At 54.9% G+C, this 14,217-nt stretch overlaps 1 protein-coding gene across 13 annotated transcripts in view; it reads right to left on the reverse strand.

The window, feature by feature from the left end:
- EHMT1 (euchromatic histone lysine methyltransferase 1) overlaps window positions 1–7,070 on the reverse strand; it is a 46,379-nt gene extending 39,309 nt beyond the window's left edge. For 12 of the 13 annotated variants that reach the window (XR_002827506.1, XR_002827505.1, XR_002827507.1 and 9 more), the window contains exons 1-2: window positions 6,927–7,070; window positions 5,787–6,343 (exon numbers count right to left, since the gene is read on the reverse strand). Coding sequence is in view for 10 of the 13 variants with exons in the window: in XM_023748489.1 (XP_023604257.1) it covers window positions 5,787–6,335 (549 nt within the window). In the remaining 3 variants the exon portion in view is untranslated. Of the gene's footprint in view, window positions 1–5,786; window positions 6,344–6,926 lie in introns of those variants that run through there. The other variant, XM_023748494.1, reaches the window with a different exon arrangement.
- Between the last annotated feature and the right edge of the window lie 7,147 nt (window positions 7,071–14,217).

A 14,217-nucleotide genomic window follows, 5' to 3' on the forward strand; every position in this document is an offset into this window, starting at 1 on the left:
CTGCTGTGGGACAGTGGAGGGGCCTCGGAAAGCTAACTACAGACGGCAGGCCGCCCGGCAGTCCCGCGCCTGGGCCGACACCCGGAAGAATGGAAACCAGGGCCTCAAGGAGATACTTGTACGCGAGGTTCAGAGCAGCGTTGCTCACAGGAGCCCAGGGCTGACACCGCAGAGGCACGGCAAAGCCACCTGTGGTCCATCCGCACGGCACATCACTCAGCCCTGAGCAGGAAGGACTTTCTGCTCCTGCTACAACCGATGCCCTTTGGGGGCGTTACGCTGAGTGAAAGAAACAGACTCCAAGGACAAGTCCTGTGGGTCCCACACACACGAGGTCCCTGGAGGAGTCAGACCCACAGAGACAGACAATCCCTGGTGGTGGGCGGGGTGGGGAGGCGGTGGGATGAGTGTTGAAGGGAACAGTGTCCATCTGGGAAGATGAGAAGGTCCTGGAGAGGTTCATGGGGGTTCCACACCGTGAATGTCCTTCATGTCCAGAACTGGACACTTAACACTGGCTAAGATGGTGTATTTTATGCTGTGTGTGTTTTCATTGCCTGGGGTCACGGTCCAGGCGGCGGCTGACCCTGCGGGCTCTAGCTGGCCCCTGGCGCACCCCTCTACCCCTCTATCAAGGATGCTCTCCCACCTGATCCAAGTGCTGCTCCTTCCACAGCCTCCACCCTCCACCGTGGCACAGGGAGCACTGTTTCAATGTAACTCCTTCGCCCTGCAAAATGCTGACAGGTTTGTCTAACAGTCACTGAACACTGGCATCACATTCTGCTCCCTGATGTCCCCTCAAATCAGCAGCTTGAGGACAAATGAAGGCATGGTCTTAGAGAAAACAAACCCTGAGGGGAAACGGCCACACAGGCTACTGAGGGACAAACCTGATCTTTAAGATGTTATTTTGAAAATCTAAAAAATAACAAAAAAAAAGCAAGATTCTCGATTTTGTTAGGGCTCTATTATGTGTAAAAGCAAAAACATGAGCCAAGAACTGCCTCCCACAGAGGCTGCCTTGATGGGTCCTGGGCACCCCGCCCAAGCCTGAGCCCCTCCCCCACAGGGTACAGCTGCCGCACTCCCAGAGGCACCTGCGTCACACCTGCCGCCCACCCGCACCAGGCTGGCCCAGACCCCACCCGGCACCCCAACTGGCACAGGGTCCAGTCCTCGCCACCCGCCCATGTCCCGGCGGCCACCTTCCGCGGCGGGGGTGAGCCCTCACAGCACAGACCACGGCTCCTTCCAGACAAGTGGGCGTGACCGCACAGGATGGGCAGTGTCTGTGCTGAGGATGGCGGGGAGCTCCACGAACTGGCTGCACCTTTTCTCAGAACCTGGGGAATTCCGGGGGCACACGTGGGAGGAGGGGATGTGGTGACACAGATAGAAGGAGAAAGCTAAGGGGCCACTGTGCTGACGCCCCTGCAGTGTGTGCAACTCAGGCAGAGAAATGGGGCTGCAATGCGGGCCAAGGTAACAAGGACCTCAATGCAGGACTAAAGGCTCCCTTCTAGAAACTTCCACTTTCTTTGCCCAAGCAGTGGAGGTACCTGTCATGCTATTTATTGCTTTTTGATGGGACCAACACTGGGGGGGGTGGGGGAAGGGGGGAGGGGGGGAGGGCAAACCAACTGCACTGCCAGGGGACAGCAGAAGTGTGGCCTGCAAACGCCTGCATTTTACACTCTTACAAAGATACATTTTTTGCAACATTCATTTTATCATTGAAATGACTTGTCTTAAAACACAATTTCCAAGCCCTGGCCAGGTAGCTCGGTTGGTTAGACTGTCATCCCCATATACCAGTGATGGCGAACCTTTTGAGCTCGGCGTGTCAGCATTTTGAAAAACCCTAACTTAACTCTGGTGCCGTGTCACATATAGAAATTTTTTGATATTTGCAACCATAGTAAGACAAAGATTTATATTTTTGATATTTACTTTATATATTTAAATGCCATTTAACAAAGAAAAATCAACCAAAAAAAGGAGTTCGCGTGTCACCTCTGACACGCGTGTCACAGGTTCGCCATCACTGCCATATACCAAGGTTGTGGGTTTGAACTCTGGCCAGTGCACATATAAGAATCAACCAATGCCTGGCTGGCGTGGCCCAGTGGTTGAGCGTCGACCTATGCCCAGGTTGCAGGCGTGTAGGAGGCAGCCAATCGATGATTCTCTCTCATCACTGATGTTTCTCTTTCTCTCTCTCCCTTCCTCTCTAAAATCAATAAAATATCTTACCTAATAGACAAACATGTAAATTGACCGTCCCTCCGCTACGCTCACCAGCCAATCAGGAGCATATGCAAATTAACCCAAAGATGGCGGTTAATTTGCATACACAGGGGCGAAGCGGAGGAGCAAAGACTGAAGGCTCTGTCCGGAGCCGTGAAGACTGAAGGCTCCGGCTGGAGCGAAGGCCTGGGTCCCGGGTGCCAGACGAAAACCGGTGCCGGCAGCCAGGGGAAGGGAAGGCCTATTGCACGAATCTCTTTGTGCAACGGGCCTCTAGTCCTATATAATAAAAGCATAATATGCTAAGTGTCCAGTAGTCCGTTCAACCAATCAAAGCGTAATATGCTAATGATATGCTAAGGCCGCTCAACTACTCGCTATGATGTGCACTGACCACCAAGGGGCAGACACTCTGACTGGTACATTAGCTTGCTGCTGAGGTCCGGCTGATCAGGACTAAGCGAGATGGGCCAGACATGCCCTGGAGCCCTCCCGCAGTCCCTCCCTGGCTGGCCAACCTTCCGCGTCCCTCCCTGGCCCCGATCGTGCACCAGTGGGGTCCCTCGGCCTGGCCTGCGCCCTCTTGCAATCCAGGACCCCTCAGGGGATGTTGGAAAGCCGGTTTCAGCCCAATCCCGCAGGCCAGGCGAGGGACCCCACTGGTGCACAAATTTGTGCACCGGGCCTCTAATATATACATATATATTAAATCAAGAAGGATCAACCAATGCCCATCTGGTATGGCTCAGCTGGTTCAGCGTCATTCCATGCACCAAGAGGTCACTGGTTCAATATCCGATCAGGGCACATGCCTAGCTTGCAAGCTCGATCCCCAATAGGGGGCACGCAGGTGGCAGCCAATCAATGTTTCTCTCTCATCAATGTTTCTTTCTATCGTCCTTTCCCACTCTCTCTAAAAATAAATAAATAAAAAATATACATACACACATTATACTAATATATAATCAACAAGTACATAAATAAGCAGAACAACAAATTGATGTTTCTCTCTCTCTCTAAAAATCAATAATTTTTTTTAAAAAACTCACAATTTTCAATAAAGCTCAGACTCCAAAGAAAACCGAACAAGTCAGAACTGGGTTTGGGGAGCAGGCCATCCTGAGGGCAGCAGAGGCCAATTGTAAAGCAAGAGGCACCACATCCAAGGGGCCTTCGGTCCTCGCCATCCTGGCCGGGCATTTCCTCCTCCCCCCACAGGGACCCCAAGGAGCAGTTTCCAGGCTGTGGAGCGGTGGGCGTGGCCTTCAGGAAAACAGTTTCCAAGCCTCAAACCCTTCCATGCTCTTTTTCTACAACTGACCAGCTGGAGAATGTTCAGGAATTTCCAACAAAATGATGTGTTGCAGCCAACTGCATACTAATAATCATAATAACTCAATTCAAACAAAGCTAACACTTAATAAGCACATGGTCAGAGAAACTCGATATTAAATTTCAAATTGCTTTCTTTCCCCTAGAGCAGCGGTTCTCAACCTGTGGGTCGCAACCCCTTTGGGGGTCGAACAACCCTTTCACAGGGGTCGCCTAAGACCATCGGAAAACACATATATAATTACATATTGTTTTTGTGATTCATCACTGTGCTTTAATTATGTTCAATATGTAACAATGAAATTGGGGGTCACCACAACATGAGGAATTGTATTAAAGGGTTGCGGCATTAGGAAGGTTGAGAACCACTGCCCTAGAGGAACCTGATGAGGTGACAAAAGATCCTCAAGAATAAAAATGTGGTAGAATAAACACCTGGAAGAGGGAATGGAATAAAAGTCTACTTTCGAGGAGATTAAATAAGTGATGTAAAACTTCTCACAAGCATTTTGAAATTGATAATGGTGGACCAAAAAAAAAAAGTAGGCACAAAAAATGAACTTCATCTAAACCTCACACCTAATACAAAAATTAACTCGAAATGAATCCTATATTTAAAGTTCACATGAAAGTAAAAAACTCCTAAGAACCAGAGAAATCTGGGGACCTAGGGCTTGTGAGGTCTTGGATGTGACACCGAACGCGTCAGCCATGAGAGGAGGAGCTTCCCCCTTTGCTGGCTTGACCTCGTCAACAGGAAGAGCTTCCCGCGAGACACTGAGAGCATGAGGACACGCAAGGCCAGGGGGTCGGCAGACGCAGACCCAGCACCGGCTCCTGTCCGCAGCCTCCCGCTCACAAGACACGCGGTAAACCCAGGAACGGGCGTGAAGGACACACCATGGCCACCAGCGTGTGCAGAATTAAACCACAATGAAGTCTCACAGCCAAAATTAAAACGGCGGCAACCCCAGCGCTGGCGAGGAACTGGGCTGCTCAGCCCATGCTGGGGGTGTAACATGCCATGGCTTGTCTGGAAGGTGGCTTGGCAATTGCTTATAAAACTAAATCTCCAATTACCACATGATCCTGCAATTGTGCTCCTGGATTAACACAGAGAAACGAAAACATAGGTCCAGACAAGAATGTGTGCAAGCCTTGGCTGGGCGGCTCAGTGGGTTGGAGCATCGCCTCGCGCACCAAAAGGTTGCGGGTTCAATCCTCAGTCGAGGTGCGTAGGGGCGGCAACTGATAGATGTTTCTCTCTCTCTTTTTCCCCTTCCACTCTAAAAATCAATGGAAAAAATATCCTCAAGTGAGCATTAACAAAAAAATAAATAAAAAGAGTAATACAAAATATAGCTAAGAACACTATGAAAAAAGTAGCGGTGAAAATTAAAAATATCAATATATGAAATGACCAGCAAAAATGTCAAAACTGGAACCCTGTGAGCTGCCATGCGAGAAGACAGAAGACCCATGTCCACGGACAGAGCAGCGCACGGAGCATGTTCCTGGCGCTGAGGAGACACGCAGCCAGGCCCTCAGGCCCCACCGGGAGGCGGCCCAGAGGGAAGCACAGGGCCCTGCGGACGACGGATGGGCAGCAGCGTGCTCCCCAGCAATGCCCGTGCGAGAAACCCCAGGGGACCTGACCACGAGCCTGAATCCACAGGAGGGGAGACGCGCAGCCCTGCGGGCCCTCAGAGTGCAGGTGGCGTGCGGGCTCGCAGACGTGGGAACAGCAGCAAAGGCAACTGGCTCGGCGTGAATCGGGAACGTGCCGCCTATTCTCGGCACCAAGCCCTCAGCTGCTGGCTGGGTGCAAGGGCAGAGACCTGGACGTGTCTTCAGTGCGGTCCCCCGTCCCTCCGTCTGAGACACTGTGGCTCTGGCCCACCCACTTCCTGTCTACTCACTGCCCGGGGAGACGGCGTAGGCTCAGGGCTGGAAGAAGTCCCCAGCCCGAGCAGGAGTGGAGTCCGAGATGCGTTTACTCGCGGGCCCCAGGCACCGCCCAGAGAGCCGGCTGAGGGCCCGCTGCGCCGCGGCCCCTCCAACTGCGAGCAGCATCTCCTGACCTCCCACCCCCAGGCGGCCACCCACTGCTGCCCTGCTCCTTCCTGCACTGACGCCCACCTGCCAGGGCACAAACAAAAAAGACAAAGGACGCTGCCCCTGCCCCGCCCCGCCGGGCGCATTACCAGGCCCAGGACGGACTTCGGCATGGTCTTCCGAGCCCTATGAACCTTGACATCTGCGCCCAGAGCCGCGGGCTTCTTGTCCTCTGAGTCTTTGCTCCCTTCCCCAGGCCTGGCTGGCGCGGCGGCTGGCGTCTGAGAGAGCACACTGGGAGTCCGCCCTTTGCCAGCCGCTCCTGGGAGAGTCTTCGCAGCATGGCCGGGGAGAGAGGGTGCCAAGGTGCTGGGGACCCGCAGGGCCGGCTCCTGCAGGGCTGGTTTGCTCAGGAAGTACCCGTTGCTCCCGATGACAGCCGTCTGTGTGAGGTCGTCAGCCGGGTCGTGGTTCTGCTTCCCCACGTCCGCGTCTCTTTCTGAAACCCCGTTCTCCGCTATCCGGGTCAGTTTATTGGGACCTTCCTGGGGGCTGGCTTTTGCATTGTCCTGAGTGTGCTCAGCTGGGGTGACATGCCTGCCGCTATCACTCCTTTCACAGGACCCGTTGGTGGCCCCGTCTGCAGCCACGTAGGCATCTCCTCCCGGCTTCTCGGGGGAGCCTTCATCGGCAGCCATAGAGAGCTCTGCAACAGAGGGGGGAGTCGGATGCTACAAACATCAGTGACCCATTTCCATAACAGGCAAATGGCTTGAACAGGCATTTCTCCAAAGAAGATACACAAGTGGCTAACAAGCACATGAAAAGACGCTCAAGATCATCAGGGAAATACAGATGAGAACCACCAGGGTGGTGCTGCCAAAGAAGGTAAGGCCACGGCTGCAGGGGGCGGAGGACGAAGCCCTACAAGGCTGGAGGCATGCACCGTGGTTGGCTGCTGCGGACATGTCTGGCGGCTCCCGGCCTCAGCTCAGGGCCCGGTGTGAGGGGAGTCCCTGGCCTCACTCACCACTGGATTTAGAAAAGGCCTGAGGGGAGCCAGGGAGGGCGTGCTTCCCCAGCCTCGTTTTATCTTGTCCGAGACGCAGACAGCGTCAGCGTGTGGCTGCGAGAACCGCCTGCACCCAGCACTGTTCAGGTGGCTGTTCTGGGGGGACCTGAAGGGCTGCTTTTCACTCCTCGATGAGGCTTTCTTTCCCTAGACCTTGCGTGTGCCTGCGTGCCGGGAGGGGCGAGAGGAGAAGCCGGACGGGGCGGGCCCCCCTTACCTTCCTCTCCCAGCAGCTCGGTCTTCACGCAGCAGTCCTGCCTGGTCTCCCCCTTGGCCGGAACTGCCTGCTAAAGGGAAACAGCTGTCAGACTGGAACCTGCGAGGCAGACCAGCCATTCGCCACCATCACTTCTCTGAACAGAGTCCTGAACCCAAACCATGTCCCAGGTGACAGTCACTGTGGTGGCTGGACAGCGCGGGCCCTGCAGGAGGAGGGTCAGGACAGGTGAGGGCGCACGGCCCGGGCTATGGAGCCACTGTAACAAGCAGCGTGCTCGCACCAGGATTTCAGAGTGTGTTCTGCTGTGACAGGGACCCACCGAGTTTCAAATGTCCAACAACCTACGTTACAGAGCCGGTAAGTGAGGTCGCCCTGAGTCACCCAGGGCTGGCCCATGCGGCGGCCTCCTGGGATGGCCGGGAAGGTCAGCCTCTGGTGAGACATGAGCATGACCCGGAAGGCTCTGTCCGGGCCCTCCAGCCACCGCAGTGGCCACTGCAAGGCCACGAACGAGAAGGCAGTGCCATGTGCCTCTGGGGGCCAGATGATGCAGACCCCAGGTTCCCACTGAGGGCTCCAGAACCCAAGGCATGACCCACGGGCGTGACACGTGTGTAACTGACTCCTCACTGGGCGGCCACGTCCAGCAGCACACAGGAGGCAGCGAGACGTGTGGTTCCAGCCACAGCAGATGCCGAGTTCCGCGCTGCCCCTTGCTCCTCTCTGCTTTAGACGCCGCCACCCAAGACCTGGGCCGGAGCTGGCCTCGTCCCTGGAGAAGCGCTGCCCACGCCGAGTGGGGGCTCACACGCGGACGCATCTCCCGGCCAGGACACTCCTGCGATGGAGAGCGCTCTGCGACCACCCCCTAATGGTAAGCTATTCCCAACGCAGCAGTTCACTAGCTCATTGTCAAGGGGTTGGGAGAGAATGAACCCTTTCAACAGCTGGTAGATTTCCTTTTTCCTCTTTTGTCCTTTTGTTTCTTGCCTTGGCAGAAAAAGGAGTTAGTTCCTAAATTTGGAAAACACAATTAACATACAGTTGCTCCATAATTTACATTCAAGGGAACAAACTCTCTGCTCATCTGCTCCTTAACCCTCCCCTGGCCTGTCTGCAAAGGAGAAAGCCAGCGCCGACCTCCTGCCCTCGCCTGGACAGGTCTCTCCGCCCCGTTTTCCAAAGACTGACGGCCAGACCAGCACAGAGCCCATGCCCACGGCCCGCCAACAGCCCCGCTGACGCCGCTCCAGAGAGGAGTATCCCTGGACGGGCCACTGCACCTGCCTGGCCCGGAACTGTGGCCAGTGTCCGCCCCTTAGAGTCGGAGGCTGGGCACTGACATCAGCGCAGCCACACAGTGAGGAGCCCAGACCACAGGAGAAGCTGCGGGGGACGTCCGGTCAGCGGCCACAGAACCAGCCTCAACCACCAGAGGTGCGCATGTGTGAGCCTGCAGGTGCCCCGGCCCAGTGCTCGGCTCACAGGCCAGGAAAGCCATCCCCTCTGCCCTGGGACGTGCTGGCCCCCGGGGCACAGTCGACCAGCACTATGGCCGCAGATGGCCACGCCAGACAACGGCCACAGCGCCCTTCCTGCCCGTGCCCAGGTGGGCAGCTGAGTGAGGACCTACCCTGCCAGCACCCCGTCCCCTGACCAGAACCTGGGATGTGCCAGGTGCCTCGGAACCGGGAAAGCATGGCCCCGCCCCCTCGGCAAGAAGCTGTGCTATTGGTCGCCTCGTCTGCAGAGCACAGAAACTAGCCCGGGCTGGGCCGGGGTTGGTGTCAGCTAGAGCAGGCGTCGGTCCCGAGGGCTGTGCGAACAGGCTGGGCTCACCGTGGACTTGGAGTCTGGCTGTCCTCCAAGTGGAGACAGTCACACACATCTCTTCCCACCACAAATAAGCCCACTTCCTAGTTCACACCGGTCTCCTCTGGGTTTGGAGAGGACGACAAATCAAGCTTGGTGACACCTGCCCTCTCCGGAGACCTTCTGCCTGGCACTCACGCTGCCGGCTTTTTCTCCTCTTGTAAAAACTCCTTCCCACAGTAACAAAGTTGACTGGAAAAGATCATTTAATGACAAGCAGCCATTAGAAATGTCGAGGCACAGAAATACTTCATGATGATGTCAACAGAAGGCGCTTCCCTGTAATGCTCTGGCACCTGAGCAATCAATTCGGCCTGGTGTTTTTCACAATTCTCACTTTATGCCAGTTCCAAATTCTTCGAGTTCTGCCAGCCTTCTCATTTAGCTCTGCCTATTTTGCATTTCAATAGAATCAGCAATTTCCTGTAAACTTTTAGTGAACGTGCTCCATGTATGTGTCATGGGAAGAGAAGGATGTTAAAGCTCCCATATTCAGGAGGAAGGAACAAACCCACCAGAGCCCAGGAGGCAGAGAGGCGGTCCGAGTGGAGAGGACGGCTGCTGGGCGGCGCCGGCCCATCACAAGCACCACAGGAGCGGCGCCTCACCCACTGGCTGCCATCAAACGCTGGGCCACCCCAGTGAGGGGTCATCCCAGTGTGTGGCCACCCCAGTGTGGGGCCACCCCAGTGTGGGGTCATCCCAGTGTGGGGCCACCCCAGTGTGTGGCCACCCCAGTGTGGGGCCACCCCAGTGTGGGGTCACCGCAGTGTGTGGCCACCCCAGTGTGGGGTCACCCCAGTGTGTGGCCACCCCAGTGTGGGGTCACCCCAGTGTGTGGCCACCCCAGTGTGGGGCCACCCCAGTGTGGGGCGGCTGTGCAAACGGAAACCCTCGTGCGTGGCTGGTGGGAACGCAAAAGATCCGGCTGTTGTGGGACAGTCTGGCAGTTTCTCAGAAAGTTTTAAAAAAGTTACCAAATGACCCAGCAATTCCACCCCTGGGCAGGCACTTGGACAGATACTTACACACAAATGTCCACAGCAGCATCACGCAAAGGAGGCAGAAGATGAAAACACGCGTGTCCCTCAGCAGAGGAAGAGAAAGAAAATGTGGTACACACAGACGGGGGAACAGGACTCAGCCAGAAAAAGGCATGGACTTCTGGCAAAGGCTACAACATGGATGGACCTTGAAACATCATGCTAAGTGAGAGAAGCAACAGGAAACGACAAAACCTGTAAAGTTCTACTTACACAGGACGGACGGATAAACAGTAGGTAGACGGCAGGGGGGGAAGTTACTGCTCTACGGGTACAGAGTGTCTGGGGGGTGAAATGTTTTAGAAACAGACAGTGATGATGGTTGTGCAACATTGTGAAATGCTTAATGCCACCAGACAGAACTTAAAAATGGTTAAAATGATGAAAATGTACGTGTAAGTACATTTTATCACAATAAAGGAAGGGAGGGGATTGAGAGGGGCCCACCCAGCCATTCAGATATTCAGATGCAGTCAGGTCCTTCCTTAAGGAAACCAGTGCCGTCAGGAAGGGCCACTTCACAAGAGAGAAGTGATGCCTATGGAACAATACAATAGAAAATGGCATTTGCACCGTAGAAAGGGCACACGGCATAATACTGCTAACAGCACGGCAGATAAATATACTTGTGAAAATACATATTACTTTCCCGGTGGTGGTGGCTATGCTGTGTTCGGTAAGAGTATCTTTGCAGGAAACACACTGACATTATTTAGGAGGCAACCTAATCTCAAATGGGTCATAAAAACCTTTCATGACACTTGCAACTTTTCTATTAAGTTTGACCGTATTTCAAAAGAAAAACAATTCTATGGACAGAAAAACAATGACTTGTATACAGAACGATCCTATGTATTTCTGGAAGGCCGTCCCCCAGACTCACCCCCATAGAAGCTGTGGGCAGAGCTGGAAAGGGTGAGAGAAGGCAGGGTAGATCCTGCCTAAACAGGATTTGGTTTTCAAAAGAAAAATTCATTTATTACTCTATAGTTTTTAAATTTAAGTAAGGGGAATTGGGAAAAACTAAAAGATAAAAATTACTCATAAGCCAACTACTATAACATCCTGTATAATAAAAGCCTAATATGCAAATCAACCAAACAGCGGAATGACCGTTGGTGGGGGGTAGGGCCAGCAGGGAGCGGGCCTCAGCCATCAGTCAGACACCCCCCGAGGGCTCCTGGTGTGAGAGAGGGCGCAGGCTGGGCTGAGGGACCCCTGGAATTTTCGTGCACCGGGCCTCTCGTTTGTGTGTAGCCATCCACACATACTCCTGTGACTGACAGACGCGCGAACAGGAAGCCACCCAGGCTGTTAGTGCCCATCTGCACCCGTCTCCGATCAGAGACCACGGTGGGGCACTCCCGTCCACGGTGAGCTACCCGTCACACACAGGCTCCACCGTGTGGCTGGTACAATAAACAGGTTTAATGTTATTCAACTCTAGAAGGAAGAGACAGTACAAATCAATTAAAAAAAAGACAACCACAAAAAGATGGACAAAGGAACTGAACAGGCATTCCCAAATGGCCAGCAGGCATACTCCACCCCCCAGTAATTACGGGTTGGCACAAAGAAACAGCACTTCCCCACTCGTTCTGTGAGCACAGTTCACACAGGAAACAGAGCAAGTCAAAGACATACAACAAAACTACAGAACCCAAGGCTGGTTTACCGTCTGAAAACCAATGTAACAAATGTTAACAGAATATGGGACAAAATCACAATGACCACTTCAATAGATGCAGAAAAAGCGTCTGGTAAATTCTCTCATGATTAAAAAAACTCTCACCCTGATAAAGCGCATCTCTGAGAAATGCTCAATGCTCTTCCTGTAAGACTGGGTCCCAGTCAAGCAGGTCCCACTTGCTGCTTCTGCTTAATGCTGGTCCACACACTGGGGGCTCCAGCCAATGCCATGGGGAAAGAGGTGTCGGTATAAATAAGAAAAAATGAACATCACCCACAATCCCACCACCTCGAGTAAGCACCTCGCATTCGGTTACAGCGCACACTGGTTTGCCATCTATCCTTTCACCAGCCTGGTACTGAAGACACCTACTCTTCCCAGTGCTGTCACCACGGCGGCAGGGCCACGCACGCCCTCGTCAGGCGTCCCCTCGCCGCCCCCACGCCTGCGCCTCTTCTCCACTCCACCCCACCTTCTTATTTTAGTTGTTTCGTCCCTAAAGTCCCACCTCCAGCTGCTCCTCTCAGTCTAACATCCATTCTGCAGTTAATTCTCCGTCTACAGCTGTGATCTCACCAGCGTCTCCTTAAAACATGGGGTCCCTGTGACCCTGAACTCGGGCTCACACTCCGAGGCACAGCACGGAGGGCGCTGCGCGGGGGAGGCCAGGGTGGGCAGACAGTGCCCACTGACCTCATCTAGCCCAAACCCACACTCCCACCAGCGAAGAATCGTTTTTGTACATTTTTTAACTGACAGAAATAAAAAAGAAGAGGCATTTCAGACAATTGGAGGCCTACACACCCGGCCATTTACAGAAGCCTGCTGACCCTACCCTGACACGCCCATGCTCTGGCCTGTCAAGCACCCGGATGAGTCCACCGCCTCATGCGGGCCTCCCTTGAGCAATGCCCTGGAGCCTCGGCCACAGCATGTCTTCCTTCTGCTTTCATCCGCGAAGATCCACCTCTTCCGCAAAGCCCGCCGGCCCGTGGCTTCTCCAGCTCCCACCTGCTGCGCCTGCCCCACCTGCCTCCTCCTCACGGGGATGCCCTACAGAACGGGGACTGCCCTTGTCCCTGAGGACGACAATGAACTGTAAAGCGCAGGCCTCTGGCATCCAGATGCCTCCTGCACTCAGATCACACAGGCGGCTGCCCAGCAAGGCCCCCAGCTGAGCTGGACAGCAAGACAGAGAGAACAGAAGAGAAGCCCAGCTGAGTCAGGGCGCTTCCGGGTGTCTGCCCAGCAGGGGCCTGGGTGAGGCTGCAGCGGGGGGAGAGCTGCCGGGCCTTTCACGTCTCTCATCCTAATGGCCCTTGATAGAGGCCGGCAGGTCCAATCCTGGTTCATTTCCTGGAGCTCCTGGAACCTGCTCCTTGCAGCTCCGCCTGAGGAGGACAGAGGCTCCCCCGGCTCACCACTGACACGGGCTGCGGCTGTGGCGTCGCTGTCGTCCCTCAGGACTCAGACGCTCTCCTCGCGGCCCCTCCCTCTTCACCCACCTCCCCGAGCCCTGAGCCAGAGACACTGGGCTCCAGGCTGTTCCAGGGCAAGGTCGTTCCGCTCCAGACCCACAGGCTCCTGAGGACAACGGGGTCAGGGGAGGACCCACAAACTCCCAGGCGCTCGCTCTCCGCACGCTGGGGCTGAGCAAATACTAAGTCACCACAAAGACAAGCTCTGTTCCATGTGGGGAGTGTTACCAGATTCCTAGTGATTTTGTCATTTCTAGCCTCCATCGATACATACCTCACACAATTACCAACATGAGGAACAGCCTGAAAGTGTCTGGATGTGAGAAAGAAGTTGTGAAACACTGGCCGTGGCGGGGCGACTCCCTGAGGACGGGCCCTGCGCCCCGCCCCGCGGAGCAGCTGCCCGCCCAGCTCCCCTGCGAGCCGACTGCTGCCCAGGCTCCGGGAGGCCACAGGACAAGTCCAGGCGCACGGCCCACACAGCAGGGGGTGACCTGACCTCAGGACAGTCCCTGCACATCCTCAGGGCCACGGCTAGCACCAGGCCCCTCCCCCTCCCATGATGGCGCAGCTTCCACAGCCGTCTCTCCTGCGGGCACCTTCCCTTCTGAAGGCGGGAGGTCAGTTATACACCAAGAAAAGGGAGAAGCCTGCTCCTTTTCTCAGATCGAAGAGGAACGTGAGCAGCAATCCCGTGAACATAAAGGCAGCCGCAGAGAGGGGCGGAGCCTGTGAGCACACGAGGGCCGGTGGACAGCACATCCGTACAGGTACCTACAGGTGCTCCACAAACGGCTGCTGGGAGGAGCCCCTATCCTCCGAGGTCTTCCTCTCCGTGAGGCCGCCCGGACTTGAGAAGACGGCCCTTTGTTAAGCACTTTGCTTAACAGCAGATCACCTTAAAGTGGCAAAGGTGGTTCTTGCAACACCGCCAACACCGCCCCGGTTGCTAGGAGAGCTGCACCTGCCATCGGCTGTGGCTCACAAGAGCAACGGCGCCATCTGGTGGCCACCAGACTAGACCAAGCGGAGAAAACCCAGGCAATGTGTTCCCTTCTCCCTCATCAACTGAAGACCACGCTCCTAATCACACTGGAGACTTTTTTAAAATATATTTTTATTGATTTCAGAGAGGAAGAGAGAGGGAGAGAGAGACAAAAACATCAATGATGAGAGAAGCATTGATCGGCTGCCTCCTGCACGCC

Source organism: Myotis lucifugus, unplaced genomic scaffold, assembly GCF_000147115.1.
Source record: "Myotis lucifugus unplaced genomic scaffold, Myoluc2.0 scaffold_1447, whole genome shotgun sequence".
Lineage (NCBI taxonomy): Eukaryota > Metazoa > Chordata > Mammalia > Chiroptera > Vespertilionidae > Myotis > Myotis lucifugus.